This window comes from Lissotriton vulgaris, chromosome 8 (genome assembly GCF_964263255.1).
Source record: "Lissotriton vulgaris chromosome 8, aLisVul1.2, whole genome shotgun sequence".
In the NCBI taxonomy this organism is placed as follows: Eukaryota; Metazoa; Chordata; class Amphibia; order Caudata; family Salamandridae; genus Lissotriton; species Lissotriton vulgaris.
The window spans coordinates 742,132,671-742,150,292 of record NC_141696.1 but is presented as its reverse complement, the minus strand read 5'-3'; the positions used below and the strand labels follow the sequence as shown (position 1 = coordinate 742,150,292).

Sequence of the window (17,622 nt, the reverse complement as noted above, 5' to 3'; positions counted from 1 at the left end):
CTAACATCTTGGGCAACAGCTAATAACATCATCCCAGCGACCCAAACCGGATTCCGCAGCGGCCAGGGCACCTCGACAAATATCATGGCGCTAACCCTTTTGTCCGACGCAGCAAACGCTTCCAAGAGTTCCCTCTTTATGTGCTTCATTGACTACAGCGCCGCGTTCGACCATGTAGATCGGCACAAACTATGGCGGAAGTTGGACAGATGGGGAATTCCAGGCCCACTCTTACAGCAGCTGGTAATGCTACATACCGACACTTGGGTCAGGATTAAACTGGGACCCGGTACGCACCTCTCGACACAAATCAAGACCAGTAAAGGTCTGAAACAGGGCTGCGTCCTAGCCCCCATGTTGTTCAATCTCTTTCTTGCAGAACTCCCTGGCGAACTGGAGACAGTAAAATCCCATGCTCCCAGACTAGGTAACATCACGCTCTCAAACCTCCTTTATGCAGACGACCTAGTCCTCATCAGCCGGTCCCCCGTTGGTCTCCAACACCTTCTCAATAAAACCAATGCTTTCTCAAAAACTAATTCATTAACAATTAATTTAATTAAAACAAAAGTTATGACAATGAATTACCATAAAAAACGGAAACCCGCATGGTTCATGGACGGACAGAGGCTAGACCAGGTAGCCTCTTATAAATATCTAGGCGTCATAATAGATGGCAATGGCTCCTTCAAACATCAACTAGAGGCCATACGTCGAAAGGGCACGACATTCCACCTATCGATAAAGCCTTTGCAGAAAACACTTCCCGACCGGTCATTTGGCCCTCTCCTACAGATACTAAGAGGTCGCTTACAGCCCATGCTCACCTATGGCAGCGAGTCCATGCGAGGCAAAGACGCAATAACATTAGACAAAACCAAGAGCCGAGCATACAGGGCAATATTTCATCTCCCCACCAACTCATCGCCCGCACAAATCCGTCTCGAATTCGGCCTGCAGAAACAAGGGGTGGAGAGAAGAGGCGCATATATAAAAATCTGGAGGAAAATCAGAGATGCCGATCACGGATCCCTAAACGCCCACCTCTGGACCGAACTGATCGGCAGAGATAACTCACCTGCAAGGACCTATTTAATGGAATCACTGAAGACCTTAGGACTAACAGCCCTATGGGAGTCGGCAACTGACCCTGGCACCTTCAAAAAAATGGTGTCGAAAGTCACCCAGATGGTCTCATCAATTGAGGACAAAGCTACCTTAGCCAAGAGAGCGCACGGATGGGTCGTGTTGAAAGGTTACAGCGCACTAAAACCACAAGAGTACTTAACAACGGGCCTCACACAGAAGACAAAAAACAAGTTCCTTAAGATGCGCCTGGGCAAAATTCCTATAGCTCCGCACCTTGCACCATGGACAAGGGAAATCCCTGCAAATCAATGCCGCCTTTGTCTTTCTGGGAAAGAGGACCTCATTCACATTATCTGCATCTGCACAAATCTCCGGGACATAAGGCGCTCTCTGCTTCGGGCCCTATGGAACCAGAAGGGCATAAGGAGTTGCAGGCAAGCCGTGATGCTTTGTTTTAAGCCCGAAGAAACTGAGCTAAATTGCAGAACAACAAAATACTTTGACATAGTGGCCACAAGACTAAATGAAAAAATCCAGAGGGTGTAGTCAAAACATTAGCCAAACAATAACAAAGTAAACACCCCTGGCTATCTTCGCTTCGAAATCTGGAAGCATGGTGGCCACGTAAACCTTACTGGTTCGTACGCAACCTAAGCTGAGACTTTTATGCTCTTAAACACTGGAGCCACGGCTCCCTTCTGTTTTAAAAAGTTATTGACTTTTAATATTTGTACGTTTTAAAACTGTGAGTTTTTATTAACTGTACAATAAATATAAACTAAACTACAGGTTTTTGGCATCTGTAAGCATAGTACAATTCAAGACTGATAAGGCAGAGTCTGACACGTATGTAGCTTCGCTGGAGCATCAAACCATGAGATACTCCCATGAGCTGACAGTGTGTGGCACGCTCATCATGACCTAAAGAATCTGTTCATATCAGTCCACTACAAGAAGAAATTCCCTATTATCTCAATACCAAAATGCCTTAGCCATGGTTATTGTTTAACACAGGTTGAATGAGGGGCATTTCATCGATACACCAAGATGTGGCCAAGCCCCTAGCACTAAACTGTTGTTTACTCCTCTGCACAGGGCACTCAATCATCTAGGAAAGTGTGGCATTGGAAAGGCACAAGTTCACTATGGCCGATGTTCTGATCCGACCAATATCTGTGCTAAGCAAAGTATGCAGTAGCTGAAAGCCAATGGGTGAGATTAGTGAAACATCTGTAAAATACATTGATAACTGGAAATAATAATAAAATAATAAGTGGAGGGGGCAAATATTTTCCTGAGGGTTCTGCCCCTGGCACCACTGAATGTTGGGTTGCTGAACATCAAGGAAGTCTACTCTTGATTCAACTTCAAGCCTCTTTCTCCCACCGCTCAACACATCAGGCCTCTTCATCTCACACGTGCAGGCCCTTTCTCATCTCTGCTTTCTTACTTTGTCTGTTTCCTGTCTTTCTCTCCAGCCTTCCTCCTGCCTTTTCTGCATTTCTCTCTCCTGCTCTGTCTGCGACTGATGCTGAAAATGAAGTCCCGTCTCTAAAAATGAGGTCGCGTGCACATCCCCCACAACCATCTGCACGACTGAAGTACTGATTGAGACCTTCACTAAACATGAAAGTCCCTCTGATATAAATGGTAATAAATGTATTTGTTTATTTTATCTTTAGAAAATATAATAAGGCCTGGAACAGCCTGTTAGGGGTCCAGAGGCCACTGTAAATCATATCACATCCACACCAAGGAGGACCAAGTTAACAGCAGCTGCGAGGGAGCAGGACAAGAGCAATATACAAAGCTCTGTTATTACCCTAGAGTTTCTTCCTGTGGGACTAGGAATAAATGGGAAGATACAATTTGACTGGGCCGAATCTGCAGACTACCTCCCTGGTTTCAGCACAGTCTTCTTGCTGGAACATTTATTCCCGCTTATATTTAAGATGACTGCAACCAGAAAAGTGAAAATCTGCTATAAAAGTCGCCCACGCACGGTGCTAATTTGATTTCCAAATTGCTTTGCATCAGAATTTCAAGGTGGATGCAAGAAATCTTTAAGCACACCGGGGAGTGCACAGCGCTCAACTTAAGGCAGATATCTTTAGTACCTAATCAATCCTGTCACGCTGAGGCGAAGAGAAGCTCCTTCATTCTGACTGTTATTCTGCACTCTGGAAGTGAAGTTCTACACACAAAGATCTAATGTACATTAGGAAAGAAATCCATCAAAAGAAAATGCCATTATTTGAACATGGTGCCATGGCTCCAGGGCGTTTTTGTTATTACTTTAGATGTCATAAATAGAAGGGACTGAAAAAACCCATCATAATATAAGGTGACTTTTTAAAAATGATTGTCAGGGTACCTACAGGGCCTGGGAGCAAATGTCCATGCAGAGTCTGCTAATGATTATAGTATATATATATATGCATACATATGTAACACTTATTGTTAAAGGACGTATGCTCGCACAAAGTATAACACCAAAGCAAATGTAATCTTCTCGCATATTAAATTCATTTTCTTCAGCTATGGAGAGTTAACAGGCTGCATTTCTTTATAGAATCAAATGCAGAAAAGAGTATGGACCTGCACAAACCCATCCGAAGTGCAGCAGAATGCAAGAGCTGATACTTAACCATAGGGGCTTTTTATCATCCATACGGAAAAATTTAAAGATCCGAAGAGCCTTCTGTTCCGAGCACTTATGGACAAAGGCACCCTATGCAAAAGCGCGTCTAGTTTTGAGTCCCCAGGTTCCAATCCTCTGGGCAAGTCAGATCTGTTCTCCTCGACCTCCCCTCCCCACGTACATCTAAAGAGTGCACACTCAAACGGAAGACAACAGTGGTCATCGAAGCCGCTCCGAAACATCAAATACCCTCCCTAGCTCGCCCCAGCTGAAACAGGAACCCAGGTTATAAAATATTAACAAACCGTGCAACCGGAGCAGAAACGCCATACATGTCATAGCCATATGTATAATTAAAACATGCAAACACAGCAAAATTCTTGAAGGAGAATGGTAAAATTTACGTTTTAGCATAGCCCGAACAAGAACACCTGTAGAACGACTGACATAGATCGAAAGGTTTGGTTCCTGTACATTCCCTCAACCGAATGACTGCATGTATAAACTAGACTGGAGTGCGGAGGAAGTGTGCATTTCTAATGACGTCATCATGAGAAGTTGTGGATCACATGTATAACAAAAGTGGCAGAGCCAAGGGAGACGCAAAGGAGTGGTGAGGCAAAGCCAATGCAAACGACAACACAGGCATCGAAGCCAGCATTCATTCCCGGTGATATTGATAGGGTCTCTTAATCAGAGGCAGAACAAGAAGGTGTATTCAGGCAATTGGCCACACTCTGTCAAAACAACAGTTGATGGACAGAATGCAGAACAATGTCATACATTCACCCCAGTACAGAGATCTGGGCCTAAATCCATCGTTTTTTTTCCACTCCACACCACCCAAGTTCAGACATGGCCATATGCAAATCAGCCTTGACCCTGTGCCTCATGGGAACAGTCCAGCCCGAACTGCCAAGCCATGTCTTTCCAGGACCGGAATAAGGCATCCTAGGACTGGTTTCTGGCTATCAGCTTTCTTCAGCCAGGATAGCTTGACTCTAGTGGTGTGGAGAGCATGGGACTCACGTCTGACCATACCCATCCCACTCAGGGTGAAAATTGCAAAAACAACAGCTGAGGGACAGAATGCAGAACAATGTCATACATTCACCCCAGTACAGAGATCTGGGCCTAAATCCATCGTTTTTTTGCAGTCCACACCACCCAAGTTCAGACATGGCCATATGCAAATCAGCCTTGACCCTGTGCCTCATGGGAACAGTCCAGCCCGAACTACCAAGCCAAGTCTTTCCTGGACCGGAATCAAGCATCCTAGGACCTGTTTCTGGCTATCAGCCTTCTTCAGCCAGGATAGCTTGACTCCAGTGGTGTGGAGAGCATGGGACTCACGTCTGAGCATACCCATCCCACTCGGGGTGACAATTGCAAATACAACAGTTGATGGACAGAATGCAGAACAATGTCATACATTCAACCCAGTACAGAGATCTGGGCCTAAATCCATCGTTTTTCTGCACTCCACACCACCCCAGTTCAGACATGGCACTCATGCACACATGCAAATCAGCCTTGACCCTATGCCTCATGGGAACAGTCCAGCCCGAACTGCCAAGCCATGTCTTTCCTGGACCGGAATCAAGCATCCTAGGACCGGTACAAAGCCAATGTAATGATACCGACCTGGGGAAGAACTGCAGAAGAATCAGAAAGAAGCCCACCTCTCTTAGGCAACACGGTGCAGCGACCTGTTACAACCTCTGCCTCCGCGTAGTGCAGCAGGATGATGATCTCCTTGGAGTCTGGGGCATGTCGCTTCATTATCCTGCTTCCCATGCCTGTTGGATATGTGCGCTTGTTTCTCTGAAAAGTTAGGGATACATGTTACCAGAAGAATCTGCGACAGGCTGTGATAGAAAATGTTAGACGGAAAATGTTTACGTTTGGCAGTCCTGCCAAGTGTCACTCATTGCCTGTTAGAGTAACACATTTTGTTCTTGTCTACCACATACAGTGAAGATTGTCATGGAGGTACATTTGACTCCTGAATCGTGCCTTTGTTCTCTCACCGGTGCAGTTGTGCGGGGTTGACTCAAGTTTTTCATCTGTAACACTGGCACATAGGCTGTTGGGGTGAGATCAGCGGCCTTGGGGTAGCTGGCAGGCCCCTCCTGTCATGGATTTTAAACTCATGTTGATTGGATTACTCTGCACAGCCAGTACAGTCCACAAAAACTCTTCTGCAAGTCTCCTGGAAGTGGAACAATGCTTATATAAGGGAAGTGGAGGTTGGAGAAATGGAACCATAGTGAAGGCTCTGACAACAGTTCCAGTTTTGCCAAGTTTGCTTTATTCTGCAGAGGCGGTGGTGAAGAAATGACCACCAATGTAGGAATATCACAATCTTTCAGTTCTTCGTTCTGGTTTGCCACCACTTCACCATGGGTAGGCATGGCGGAAGTGCAGAGCTGAGCCAAGGCGACTCCCAAAGACCAGCTGAGTCCTTCGGTGCTGTGATCAGCAAGCCGCAAACTGCATCACAGCATTCTGAAGTTGCCTCCACTCCAACAGGCTTGCATACTGCAACACACCTCAGGTGTCTTCGTCCAGGCATTCAACAAGCCACAAAGACCGTTACTTCACGTAAAATACCGCCACCCCCCTTCGAGCTACACAAACCTCAGATTTGTGAGCTACAGAAGCAGTGGTAAGAGAAGCTGTCAGGGGCTGGGAAGCACCTACAAGACTGCGACACTCAGTATTTTTTGTTTGTTTCCTAAGCCATTAACTATGAAGGAGTCTTCCCACTCAGAGTACATTACAGACGCAGTTTATCAGTTCCCACCTCTACCCCCGCTTCAAAATTCAAGAAGGAGTTTATCCAGCAGCTAAAGTAAACCTTTATCAGCGGTGGCCTACAACTAAGCATGGAGACAAGGCGAAGCGCACACTTCCCGATCAATACACTTATCAGTGAGCAAAAATGTCACTACTGGCCTTCAATTTATATCACTTGTTAGGTTGTCAACAATGCAAGGTATGTGGTACGCGTGTGGCCACCATTGACCTTTGCATGCTAGTCATTTCTGTAGCTGGAAGTAACGTTTCTTTAACATGATGGAGAATGGACAAATCGTAAACAAAGACAGTAGGAGAAATGACACTTGCATAGATAACTGGAAACACCTGGCTGCTACTCTGTTCTCTCCCTGCACTCACCACGTTGTCAATAAAAGCTTTAATCATGGTCAGTGCTTCAATGGAACATCTGGACCCAAGGTTAGGAGGAACACAGTTATTAGGGAGCTCGGCCCCAGCCACTGTTTCCCTGTTATGGAATGTATAGAAAACTGTTTTGATGAGCAAATTGAGCTTGAAACTTCATTGTGCATTTCTGTAATTATTGTACTTGTTCTTATCTACTTTTATGGTTCTTCGAACCAAAATAAAGATGACGATGATGGTTTTGATGATGGCATGCAACGCACATGAGACATTTCAACATCTCAAGTCAGTTCCCATTTATATATCTGTTCAGAGCATTTTGATTCTCATCACCGCGTGTAAGGGAATTTAGTCTCTTTGCTCCTGTTAAAGGATCGCAAAGCGCACTTTTTGTCTTGATTTATTTTAACAGTTCCCCATCTCTTCTTTTGTACTTCAGTCATTTGCTGGAAATCTACAGTGATACAACTCATTTCTATGCATGTGCGTAACCTGCCAATATCATTTCAAGTCTTGATTCCGAATGCGTATTAAAATGACATTGGTGTAAGTAAGCTCTAGAAATGTACTTTCTGGTAAATAGCAAGATCAGCTGTAGTTTTTTGTCTTCTAAAATAGAAGTTAGGTTATTACATCTTTTCAGAGTCTTTCCATGATTCGTTTGTAGGGCATACCAAATCTGTTCACCATGGACAAAAAGATGCAGCCACAAATGCGATAATATTTTGGGTAGGCCTGTTAGGTGTGTGAGTATAACATATAAACTGCTGTACCACGCCTTCATTAGCATTTTCTGCGTGCTCTTCGTAGATCCAGTGTTATCAGCTAGTGACTATAAGGGTTTTAACCCTTCCTGAGGCAAAAGGGGAAGATATGGAAAAAAACGCATAGAAGAAGGAGATGGGTGCAGTTGAAGAGAAACAGATGAAATAAGGGAGAGGGGAATAGAGAGACAAGAGGGGTGAGACAAGAAGGAGGGAGAGGCAATCGGAGAGATAAAAGAGACAACAGCGAGGAAAGGATGCTGGAGAAGTAGAGCAACCGAGGAAGAAGAGCAAAGGAATGAAAGGGAGAAGCTGGAGAAAGGAAAGATCTAGAATGGCAGAACAGAAGATTGGAATAAGAGAGGTAAGGAGGAATGTGAGAATAGTCCTCATCGGTGAATATCAAGGCCCACATTTTTAAAAGAGGCAGCTCATCTGCTAAGGGGGAGGAGCATAGTCTCACTGCTTCACAGCAGTGAAGTAAATGAAACATGAAATGATAATAACGTGAACTCGTTATTACAATTTTATGTTTCCTTCTGCTCTGTCAGCTTTCGGGGCGGGCTGCTCCGACGACAGAGGAGCAGGGGAGGAGTAGTTTGCCCACCCCTAAGTACACATGACTGTTTGACCGTGTTCTGGGGCCAGCCAAACATTCATGCACACTTCGCATCTTCTCCATACAGGCTGCACTACAGCCTGTATGGAGAACATGCTCAGGCCCCCATTCCCTAGCTGAGAGCCGATCCACAGTGCTCAGACCAATAGAGCATTGTGTTTGGCTATTGGAAGGCGAGGAGGGTGCCTCTTGCTGCTTCCTGCATCTTGCTGCAGACTGGAGACCGGGAGAAGAGGTCAGGGGAGAGGCAGCGGCCGGCCATCACAGGTAAGTGTCTTTTGTCCCCCCCAGCCACCTGGCCCACCAACCGGGCGCGGTAGCAGGCGCTACTGTTTTTAAAAAAAAAAAAAACAGGTTTTATTAGTCATGGTTCACATAAACTGCATAGCTCCGCATCCCGGAGACTACTGCACACATCAATTATGCAAATAAAATGACATTTCTGAAAATGAATGAACCACATTAGAACAACGCCCCCCCCCCCCTCTCGATTGCGCTCATGTCACCAGAAAAAAGTACAATACCTCAGGAGCAAAACAACAAGCCCATCAGCCACCCAACACAGTCCGGAGTTCACACACCCATCAATCCGGCAAGCGAACATCCCCTTCCGGAGGCGGATCTAAATCTAGTCCCCGGTAGTCTGCCCACCTTTCCCAAATTCTATAGTGCTTGCGGGGGCACCCCCTGGCAATGAAGACCGGCTGCTCGAGCCCATTCAAAAATCCATCCCATTTCTCCAGGCAGCCAGTGACGGGCCCTGGCAATATCCCTCTTTGCCAACGTGAGACCTAGTAACAGGAAGTGACGCTCATACCTATTGCCCCCAACTCCCTCCAGAACATGTAGCAGGGCTCGGCGCGGCGTGTAGGGAAGCTCTCAGCCCAATACCTCAGACATGCAGGAAAACACCCCCTCCAGAAGCGAGACAGTGAGAGGCAACTCCAGACTGTGTGCAAAAGTGCACCCGCCGACAGCGGAGACATTCGGGTGATCCGATCATTTCTGCCCTCCACAACCGTACTCTGGTAAAATACACCCTGTGCAGGTATTTGAATTGTATCAACCGCAGGCACGTGGCTATAGCCGCCCCCGCGGGCTCGCTAAGGCCTCTGCCCAGTCCTCCTCCTCCAGTTCACCTACATCCTCCTCCCATGCTGTCTTTAGCCTCTGCAGGTTTGTGGAGCAGTGAATTACCAATGTCTGGTATATGCGAGAGATCTTGCGGTACGGTATTTCCCCCATAAAGACCTTCCCTTCTATGGGGCTAAAATCTGGGAGAGACTCCAGACCCTCCAGACTAGGTGCCAGAGCATGTCAGAACTGCAAGTATCGGAAGAACTGGGAACGTGGCATCCCATATTCGTCCTGCAACTCCTGGAACGATTTAAGTGTCAGGTCTGTCATGACGTCCCCCAGGGCCGAAATACCTATAGAGTCCCATCCCCGGAAACCCTGCAAGGCCGCCAACTGTGGCAAACGCCCGTTGCCCCAAAGAGGAGTCTCCCGGGTCAAGACATTCCACTATCCAATCCTGCCCTGGACTTGCCTCCAGATATGTAACACCACTCGCGTGGCCAGGGGCAGAAGCTTCCGCGGTGCCGAATATAATAGCATGTGCAGAGAGTTGGTGCCCATAAGCTGCTGTTCAACCGCGTAGGCGGTGTCCCCTCTGTCCCCGTACCACCACTCATTGAGAACCAACAGATGTGCAGCCTGGTAATAGGAGAGAACATCCGAGGTAGCAAGACCACTGGTTTAGGTAGATAAAAAACAGGTACGTAGGGCCACCCTAACCACGCCCCCTTCCCACAAGAACCCTCCCAGTGCTGAATTCACCTGCCGGAACCATCGGGGTAAAATCTGGTAGGGATGGTTCTGTAAGCGATATAGGAGACGGGGAAGCGCCACCATCTTGAAGATAGCCGACCTACCGTATATGGTCAAGGGCATGCGGTACCACACCTTGAGGTCTTCTTGCGTTCGATCCCACACCGGGACCAGATTGCGTTCACTGACAAGGTCTGACAAAAAGACCCCCAAATACTTCAGCCCCCCCATCGCCAGTTGAAGGGATGATGCCCATGCTCCCACCCTCGATGCACACCCCAGAACCCACAGCATGGACTTGCATGGTTTCATGTACAATCCAGAGGTCTCCCCGAAGATCTGTAGGATACACAACAGCCGTGGACCGACCTGTCCAGAGCAGTAAGAAAGAACAAGACATTGTCTGCGTAAGGTGCTATTTTGTCTGTGACGCCCGGCGCCCATTCAAACCCCCGAAGTTGGGCATCAATGCGCACCCAGGCCGCCAGCGGCTCAATGGCTAGCACAAAAAAAAAAATGGGAAAGGGGGCAGCCCTGGCGCGTGTCCCGCCAGATGGAGAACAAGCAAGAAATCGCTCCTGCCACCCGCACCGAAGCAGTTAGATCAGTGTAGAGCAGCTGCAAATAGGTCAAAAAGCGTGGCCCAAAATTAAGTTTCTTCAGCAGAGCAAACAAGTACACCCAGCTCAGGGAATCGAAGGCTCTATCCATGTCGGCCAGCAGTAACGCTGCTGGCTCCCTAAGCCGCCCACAGGCCGATACAGCAACATGCACGCGCCTGATATTATGGCGAGTCGCCCTCTGAGGCATAAATCTGGCCTGGTCTGGGTGTACCGGGCTGGACTGTTCCCATGAGGCACAGGGTCAGACTGATTTGCATATAGCCATGTCTGAACTGGGGTGGCAGAGTGGGCTAAAGAACGGTGATGGATTAAACCCAGATCTTTTGACTGGGTGTGAGTGTTTGATTGATTCAGATGCTCCGTCCATCACCACCCCCTTTTGTACCGGGTCTGGGTGTATCAGCGTGGTGATGTGTGGCTTGAGCCTATTGGCCAAAACCTTAGCCTCCACATTGAGGAGGGAGATCGGGCGGTATGACGTGTGCTGCTCCGGAGGTCTACCTGGCTTGAGGAATACCACCACCTCCGCATTTTTCCAATCCGGGGGAAGCAAGCCGCGCTCCAGCGCCTCTTCCACCACCAGCCGAAAATGTGGGGCCAGCTGTACAAAAAAAGTTTTGAAAACTCACTGGGAAAGTGTTAGGGCCCGGAGCCTTCCCGGGATTCAACTACCCCAGGGCCGTACCCAACTCGTCATCCAACAGGGGCCTATCAAGTTGGTCCGCACCTCATCCGAGACGGTCTTAGGGGGAAGGTCATCTATAAATTTCGTAATGACCGCCGCCGCTGCAAGACATTCTTTTGGCACGTATAGGTTCTCATAATATGCCGCAAAGCTTTCTACAATAGCTGGGGGCTCGAGAATCGGCACTACCATAGGATCAAGGACATGCGACAGGGGCTGGGCGTGCAGGGTGCCCTGACAGAGGCGGTGGAGCATCTTGCTCGATTTGTCCCCCATTGATAGACCATCTACGTGTTGCCAGCCAAGCCGGACAGGCCTCATCCATCAGTAGGGCTGCATATTGTTGCTGAGTCAACACTAGTTGCCGTCTGGCCTGGCCGCCGTCTGCCTCTCTACCCCTTCGTTCCAGCGCCTCCACTTCCGCCTCTCGACACACCAGTTCCCGCTGTCGCTCCGGCCGCGCCGCCACACACGATGAGATATCTACCCCCCGCAGCGTGGGTTTCAATGCCTCCCAAAGCACCGCTGGCGATTCGACCGACCCCACATTTGCCACCAGAAAATTATCTCTCTCCTTGGTCAAATGTTCCCTGTAGTCCTCCTTCTGCAGCTGCCACCCCGACATACGCCATCGAAGTGGCTGCCTCCCTGGTCCAATTTGGAATGTAAGGGCAACGGGCGAGTGGTCGGACAGGCTTCTGGGCATAATATCAGCTGACAACACTCTGTGTACTAGCCCCCTGGGGACAAATATGTAATCTAACCTCACGAAGGAATCAGCCGCTACTGGTTTTGAAGCATTCATTGACTGTTGCTGCGTGTGTTTATGTGTGTTTCGTTTGGACCGGTTGGTGACTGTCTTACATTGTCCTTCCTGTACAACATCACCAGAGCAGGGCCCAGAGGTACACAGTAGAAAGCGTATTTAGTAATGTACCGTAGCTGAAAGCTAGCTCATGTCACATTAGAAAAGTGGTTGGTTAGAGCCCTTGCATGAGCACTTCAGGAGCGCTTCAGCTGGTTTAATTCAGCTTTTAAACTGCTTTGTTCAACTAGCTATGAAATGTCACTCAAAGTGTCATCCATACGGCACTGAGATGTCACACATAAGCACACTGAGAGGGAAAATGTCACGCATAAGCACATTGGAAACTTGGCAACAATGGTTGGTATTTTACAGATCGGGTGTTCACTGTTTCTTCAACTCAAAATGCATTTTCAGCCTGATTTTTACAGCCTAGCTTGTAACTCATGGACTGTAGAATGGTACCATTTGCTCTGATTGGAGGATTCTTGCAGAGCATACATGCCGACATTTGGGAACAGAGAAGAGGAAGGTTTAGAAAAAAAGGTGGAAGACATTAATAATCCAATTGACTTGCACTGAAGTGGTCTATTTTCCATCTCTTGAAAGCTAAATGGAAGTCATTTAAAATAAAAATCAATTCCTTATAAGTGCTAACATTTATGGCAGACCCAAGCGCATGTCACAATAACCCAAATATCACATAAGTATCGGGGAAAACGGTGCAACATTTGGGGTCATTTTGAAATGGTAAAAATGTTACTGGACCACAGAGTAGTATAAATGATATACATTTTTACATGGTTTCTAAAGTTCTCATCATTCCTCCTTTTATCTTGATTTTCTTCTACGGCCGAGAGGTTTGATGGTAGGTGATGCACTGGTCACAGACTCTCCCTTCAAAGGAAGCTTCACTTGGTGTGCAATGTTGGGCGTCAATATCAGGATGAAATCAAATGGCGCATACCTGACCGTTTGGGGGTTTTCAAGCTGTGAAAATGATGCAAATGCTTGCTTCTTTCTTTTTTTCTTTCCTGTTGTTTCCAAAGTTAAAACAAGTACTGGCAAGACAATCTGTCTGAACCTGGCTGCAACCATTTGTCTTTGTCTAAGCTTGTTTTGTTTTATGATGGTTTTTGCAAACCTTTACTGCTGTTGGAGCTGGCTGTGTGTGTGGATGTGCTCCTTGTAATACAGCAGAATGTGGTCAATTGCTGTGAATACAGCCAATGGATAAAGTGGGCTGACCCACTGCCCCATGCTGTACGCTGTAGTGTGCAGAAGGAAAATGTGAACGACAAATTAGACCAATCGATGAAGAGGACTGGATGGAAGCCTCTATAAGTAAGAATATTATATATGTAAAATCAGAAGTTCTTGGATAATGCTAGCCATAAACAGTTAATGTTGCATTACGTTTCGAGCTCATGCTCAATAGAGAGGTTTTTTGATTTTTGCAAATGTAATATTTCAAATAAACAGATCTACCTCATTATGGAGTCCCATACTCCAGCCTTGTCTTCACTCACATCACTGAGCAGATCTTCTTTTATTTTATCTGGCTTTTTCTGTACCTAAAGGTAGAACGGGAAAAGGATAAACATTAAGCACATATTCTTGAGTAGCAGTCATTATATATATATCAATCATACAGCATTAATTAACACATTCTCCAAGTCTCAGTTCATGTCACTAGCTTGTTGTCCTAATATGCTGTCCGATAGATTTCAATGGACGCCTTTAAAAGGGTAGAAGAGGGAATGAAAGAGATGATTTATGTGAAGCAGGTATAACAAATCAAGATGCCTGATTTAAATAAAAAATAAAAAAAAAATATATATATATATATATTTTTTTTTACTCCAAGCTCTAGATCTTAGAGTGAAAATTCAACCGAATTTATAACAAATATTCGAAGCCTCTCCCTCAGCAGCCTCAAATTGTCTATATTTAGTGTTTTAAAACTTTGTGGGTTCCAGTGAAGTGCAAAACAAACCATCTGAGGTGCAATTGTGCTGCATCACAAAGTAGGAAATCAACATAACACAGAATTAAAACAAACTACAACAGTAGGGTAAAAACTGATTAAAGCAATCACATTTTTTTTTTTTTTTTTTATTTTTGAAAACCTTTATTGCGCATATTGCAGAAAGACAAATACGGGCCTACAACCAACCGGCCGGCCACAAAACGTGTGAGCGCAGGTGTCAACATTACGGTCCCCCCAATGGCATCAGGAGATATAGCAACAATTGAAAACAGTTACACTGAAAATTATGTCGCCAGGGGGAAGGAGGAGTGAAGGTTAATTTTTTAGGTTTTTTCAAATTAAACAGAAAACGATAAAGGATAGGTACAAAGGAGATCCGAGCCCGTACATTAGAACCCACATGAGTAGGCAGCAAAAATAATAGCAACGATTGCGTGAAGTATCCCATCAGAGTAGCAATACAATAGAAAAACAAACAGGCGACAGGAACTAAGCTTGTGCCACTCCCAGCGCCACCCACTCCCAACCATCCTCTATCACAGACCCAGAAAGGAAAACAGTACAAGAAAGCGCAGAAAAGGAGAAAAAGGCCCATAGAACTAAATAAGAAAAATAAATCTACCCCCCCACCCTACACCAATGCGGAGGCTACGGCCTACCCCCCCGACAATGTGCCTGTCGCCCCATAAAGAACCCGAAATGTAGTAAAAGTAAAGGAAGAAAACGAAAAGTGAAATACTATAACACTTAAATATAGGGAGGAAGAAAAGAACGAGCTGATCTACCACTCCCAAAAAGAAGGAAGCGGGGAGGAGCCACTACAACACCAGAACCCCGGGACTCCCAGTCATCCACAACCCCTACATCTTGCTAGTGTTTCGGTCCGGATCCCCCCCGGCTAGTCTAGTACAGGCCCAGTAGCCACCAACCGCAACTTTCGCCCCCGAGCAACCCGCCCGCAAAACAACAGGGGACCAAAAATGATACAATACAATACTTGCGACACGAGGTGCAAGGAGAGTCCAGCGCACCGAACAGGAATACAATACAAAGTAGATAAATGTCTCTTTGAATGCACAATCAGCACCTCAACAAGTAGTCCAGTCCGAGGTCACAAACAGGCGGACAGTCAGTGCCAGTAAGGAAAAAGTCATCAGCCCTGCCCCGAACGTCGGAAGCCCACCAGGCAAAGCCACAGCAAAGCTGGGAAACAATATGGCCACTGAGAGAGTGAGAGTGTCGCAGAACCACAAAATGGCCGTCGGGATCCAACAATACCTCCGTCTGCCATAGTAGTGTGTACCCTGGGAAACTGCAGAACGTACAAGTTCTCCGAGGTCAGCGTCAGGAGACACCACCCAGGGGCCGGTAATGAGGTCGACGATGAGTAAAATATGTCCCAAGGTACTCGCGACGGGTATTTCAACAACGTTGCACTCTCCGGTGATAGAAGAAACAAAGTATCTCTGGTAGAGGCAGCAGGCAGGCAATCTCGGGCGATAGTAAATTTGGGAACGGGCACCTCCGCCAAGTCGGCAGAAGGGGACACTGTATTGCCCTGAGGTGCAAGCAGAGGTGGGGGTAGAGTCGGCGGGGTCAGTATCTCGTAGTCCTGTCGTAGCGACGACACCACGTCGTCCATCTTATTCCACAGCACTTGGCAGCCCTGGCGCATATCAGCGCGGAGATCGTGCAAAGCAGTCAGGAGGGTTTTAAAGGATAGTGCAGGCTGAATCCCCCGGCTCTCAATTCCCAAGGGAGGCATTCGGGGATCGGACCCCATCGCAGGCAGGACAACACAGGCCAGCGATAGGGACGGACGCCCTCCCCCTCTCCTCGGAGCCTCAATCAAGCCAACACGGCGAAAGTACGGGGGAAATCACAGGATAGTCATGGCCCAGGCGAGCGTCCCTGCGGGGCTAAAATATTGCAAAGTTCGGCACTAGTGAAGCACCCAGCGCAGATAGGCGCCCCGTACCAAGGGGATAGCGAGGCGCGGGGTCAGGCAAGCACAGGTCATCCAACATGGCCGGGCAGCGCTCTCCGCCCGTACCTGCCCCAGACAAAGGATCAGCTGCAATAGGGTGCCCCCGCTCAACGAGCGCTCGCACCTGGCCTCCCTCTGCAATCGCCGTGGTCGTCGCTATACAAACGGTGCCTCGTGAAGTCCCCACCGGTGTTAAGTCGTCAGCGCCGCTCAGGTCTCCCCGCCGCCATCAGGTCTCCGGGGGACGGCAAAGGGCTGTTGCGCAGACGGGTTCCCAGGGCTGCGGGCATTACCACGGATATCTCCGGCCGCCGGGCAAGTCAAGAGATCAGGAGCACACCGCCGGGATCAGCGCCGCGCCGTCTTTCAGCTGTTATTGAAGTGCTTCAGGATTCGTGCCAGGATCACGGCGCGGCGGTAACGGGCTGGCGGAGCCGGGAGCCTACAAGTCCGCTCCGGTCGCCATCTTGGCTCCTCCCCTCAAGCAATCACATTTTAAAATAAACGATGCCACAAAGGGAAATAGAAAATATAAGAAACATTCTGAAGGTTATTATGCATACTCTTATTCTCGAATCTATCATTTATTTGCTGACGAAGAGGGTGAACTCCTGAAACTTTTTCCCAATTAGAGCACATTATATAGTCTGTTTTCTCCAGACTAACACAACAACAAGAGTAATCAAAGTCTCTTGAGTATATCCACCATCAGACTAGATTCACTTCACAGCTAATCTGAACCCACAAGATAGAAACAGCTAGTAACATGTCAAGAATGATTGAATCATAGCCACACCATAGAAAAATGCTAACAAATGGTCACGAAAATTATTCATATAGCAAAATGGAATTAAAACCAAGGGATACAGATAAAGGATATTTGACCTGCCTATACAAGGATATGTAAGAGAACCTTTCTAAGACTTAGCTTTTGAATTTCCAACAGTTTAAGGGATCAAACGTGTGCTTTCATGAGGAGCTACTGACCCTGGAATAACCAGTAAACTGTGATGAGGATGGACACTGCCAGCCTCAGTTTCTACTTTTGGAATAATGAGCTACTGTTTATGATAGGGCCACGAGGGAAATGTATTGTGGCAATTGTGGGGGATGACTGGCAGGTGACTTAAAAGATATATTGGCCTTGACACATGTTCAATTGGTTTATCTTGACGTAACTAGAACGTGTGCTCCGATAAGGATAAACACGAAGGATGTTTATCTTTTGAACAATGTGTGTGTGTGGGGGGGGGGGGGTTATGCAGATCTCAGATTCTGATCATTCCAAGCAGGATCTCTGGCGAAGAATGAACAAACTTTAGAAATCGGGTTTCAGTGGGCTCGTAGAATATAAGGATTATGTCAAAATAGAGGAAAAACATCAAAAACCATTAGAACAATGG

At 47.1% G+C, this 17,622-nt stretch overlaps 1 protein-coding gene across 1 annotated transcript in view; it reads right to left on the bottom strand.

The window, feature by feature from the left end:
* The window catches only part of UGGT2 (UDP-glucose glycoprotein glucosyltransferase 2), a 1,432,652-nt gene that overhangs the window by 227,472 nt on the left and 1,187,558 nt on the right, over window positions 1-17,622 (bottom strand). Inside the window, exon 31 of the mRNA XM_086936163.1 lies at window positions 13,731-13,816. Coding sequence (XP_086792289.1) covers window positions 13,731-13,816 — 86 coding nt within the window. The remainder of the gene's footprint in view (window positions 1-13,730; window positions 13,817-17,622) is intronic.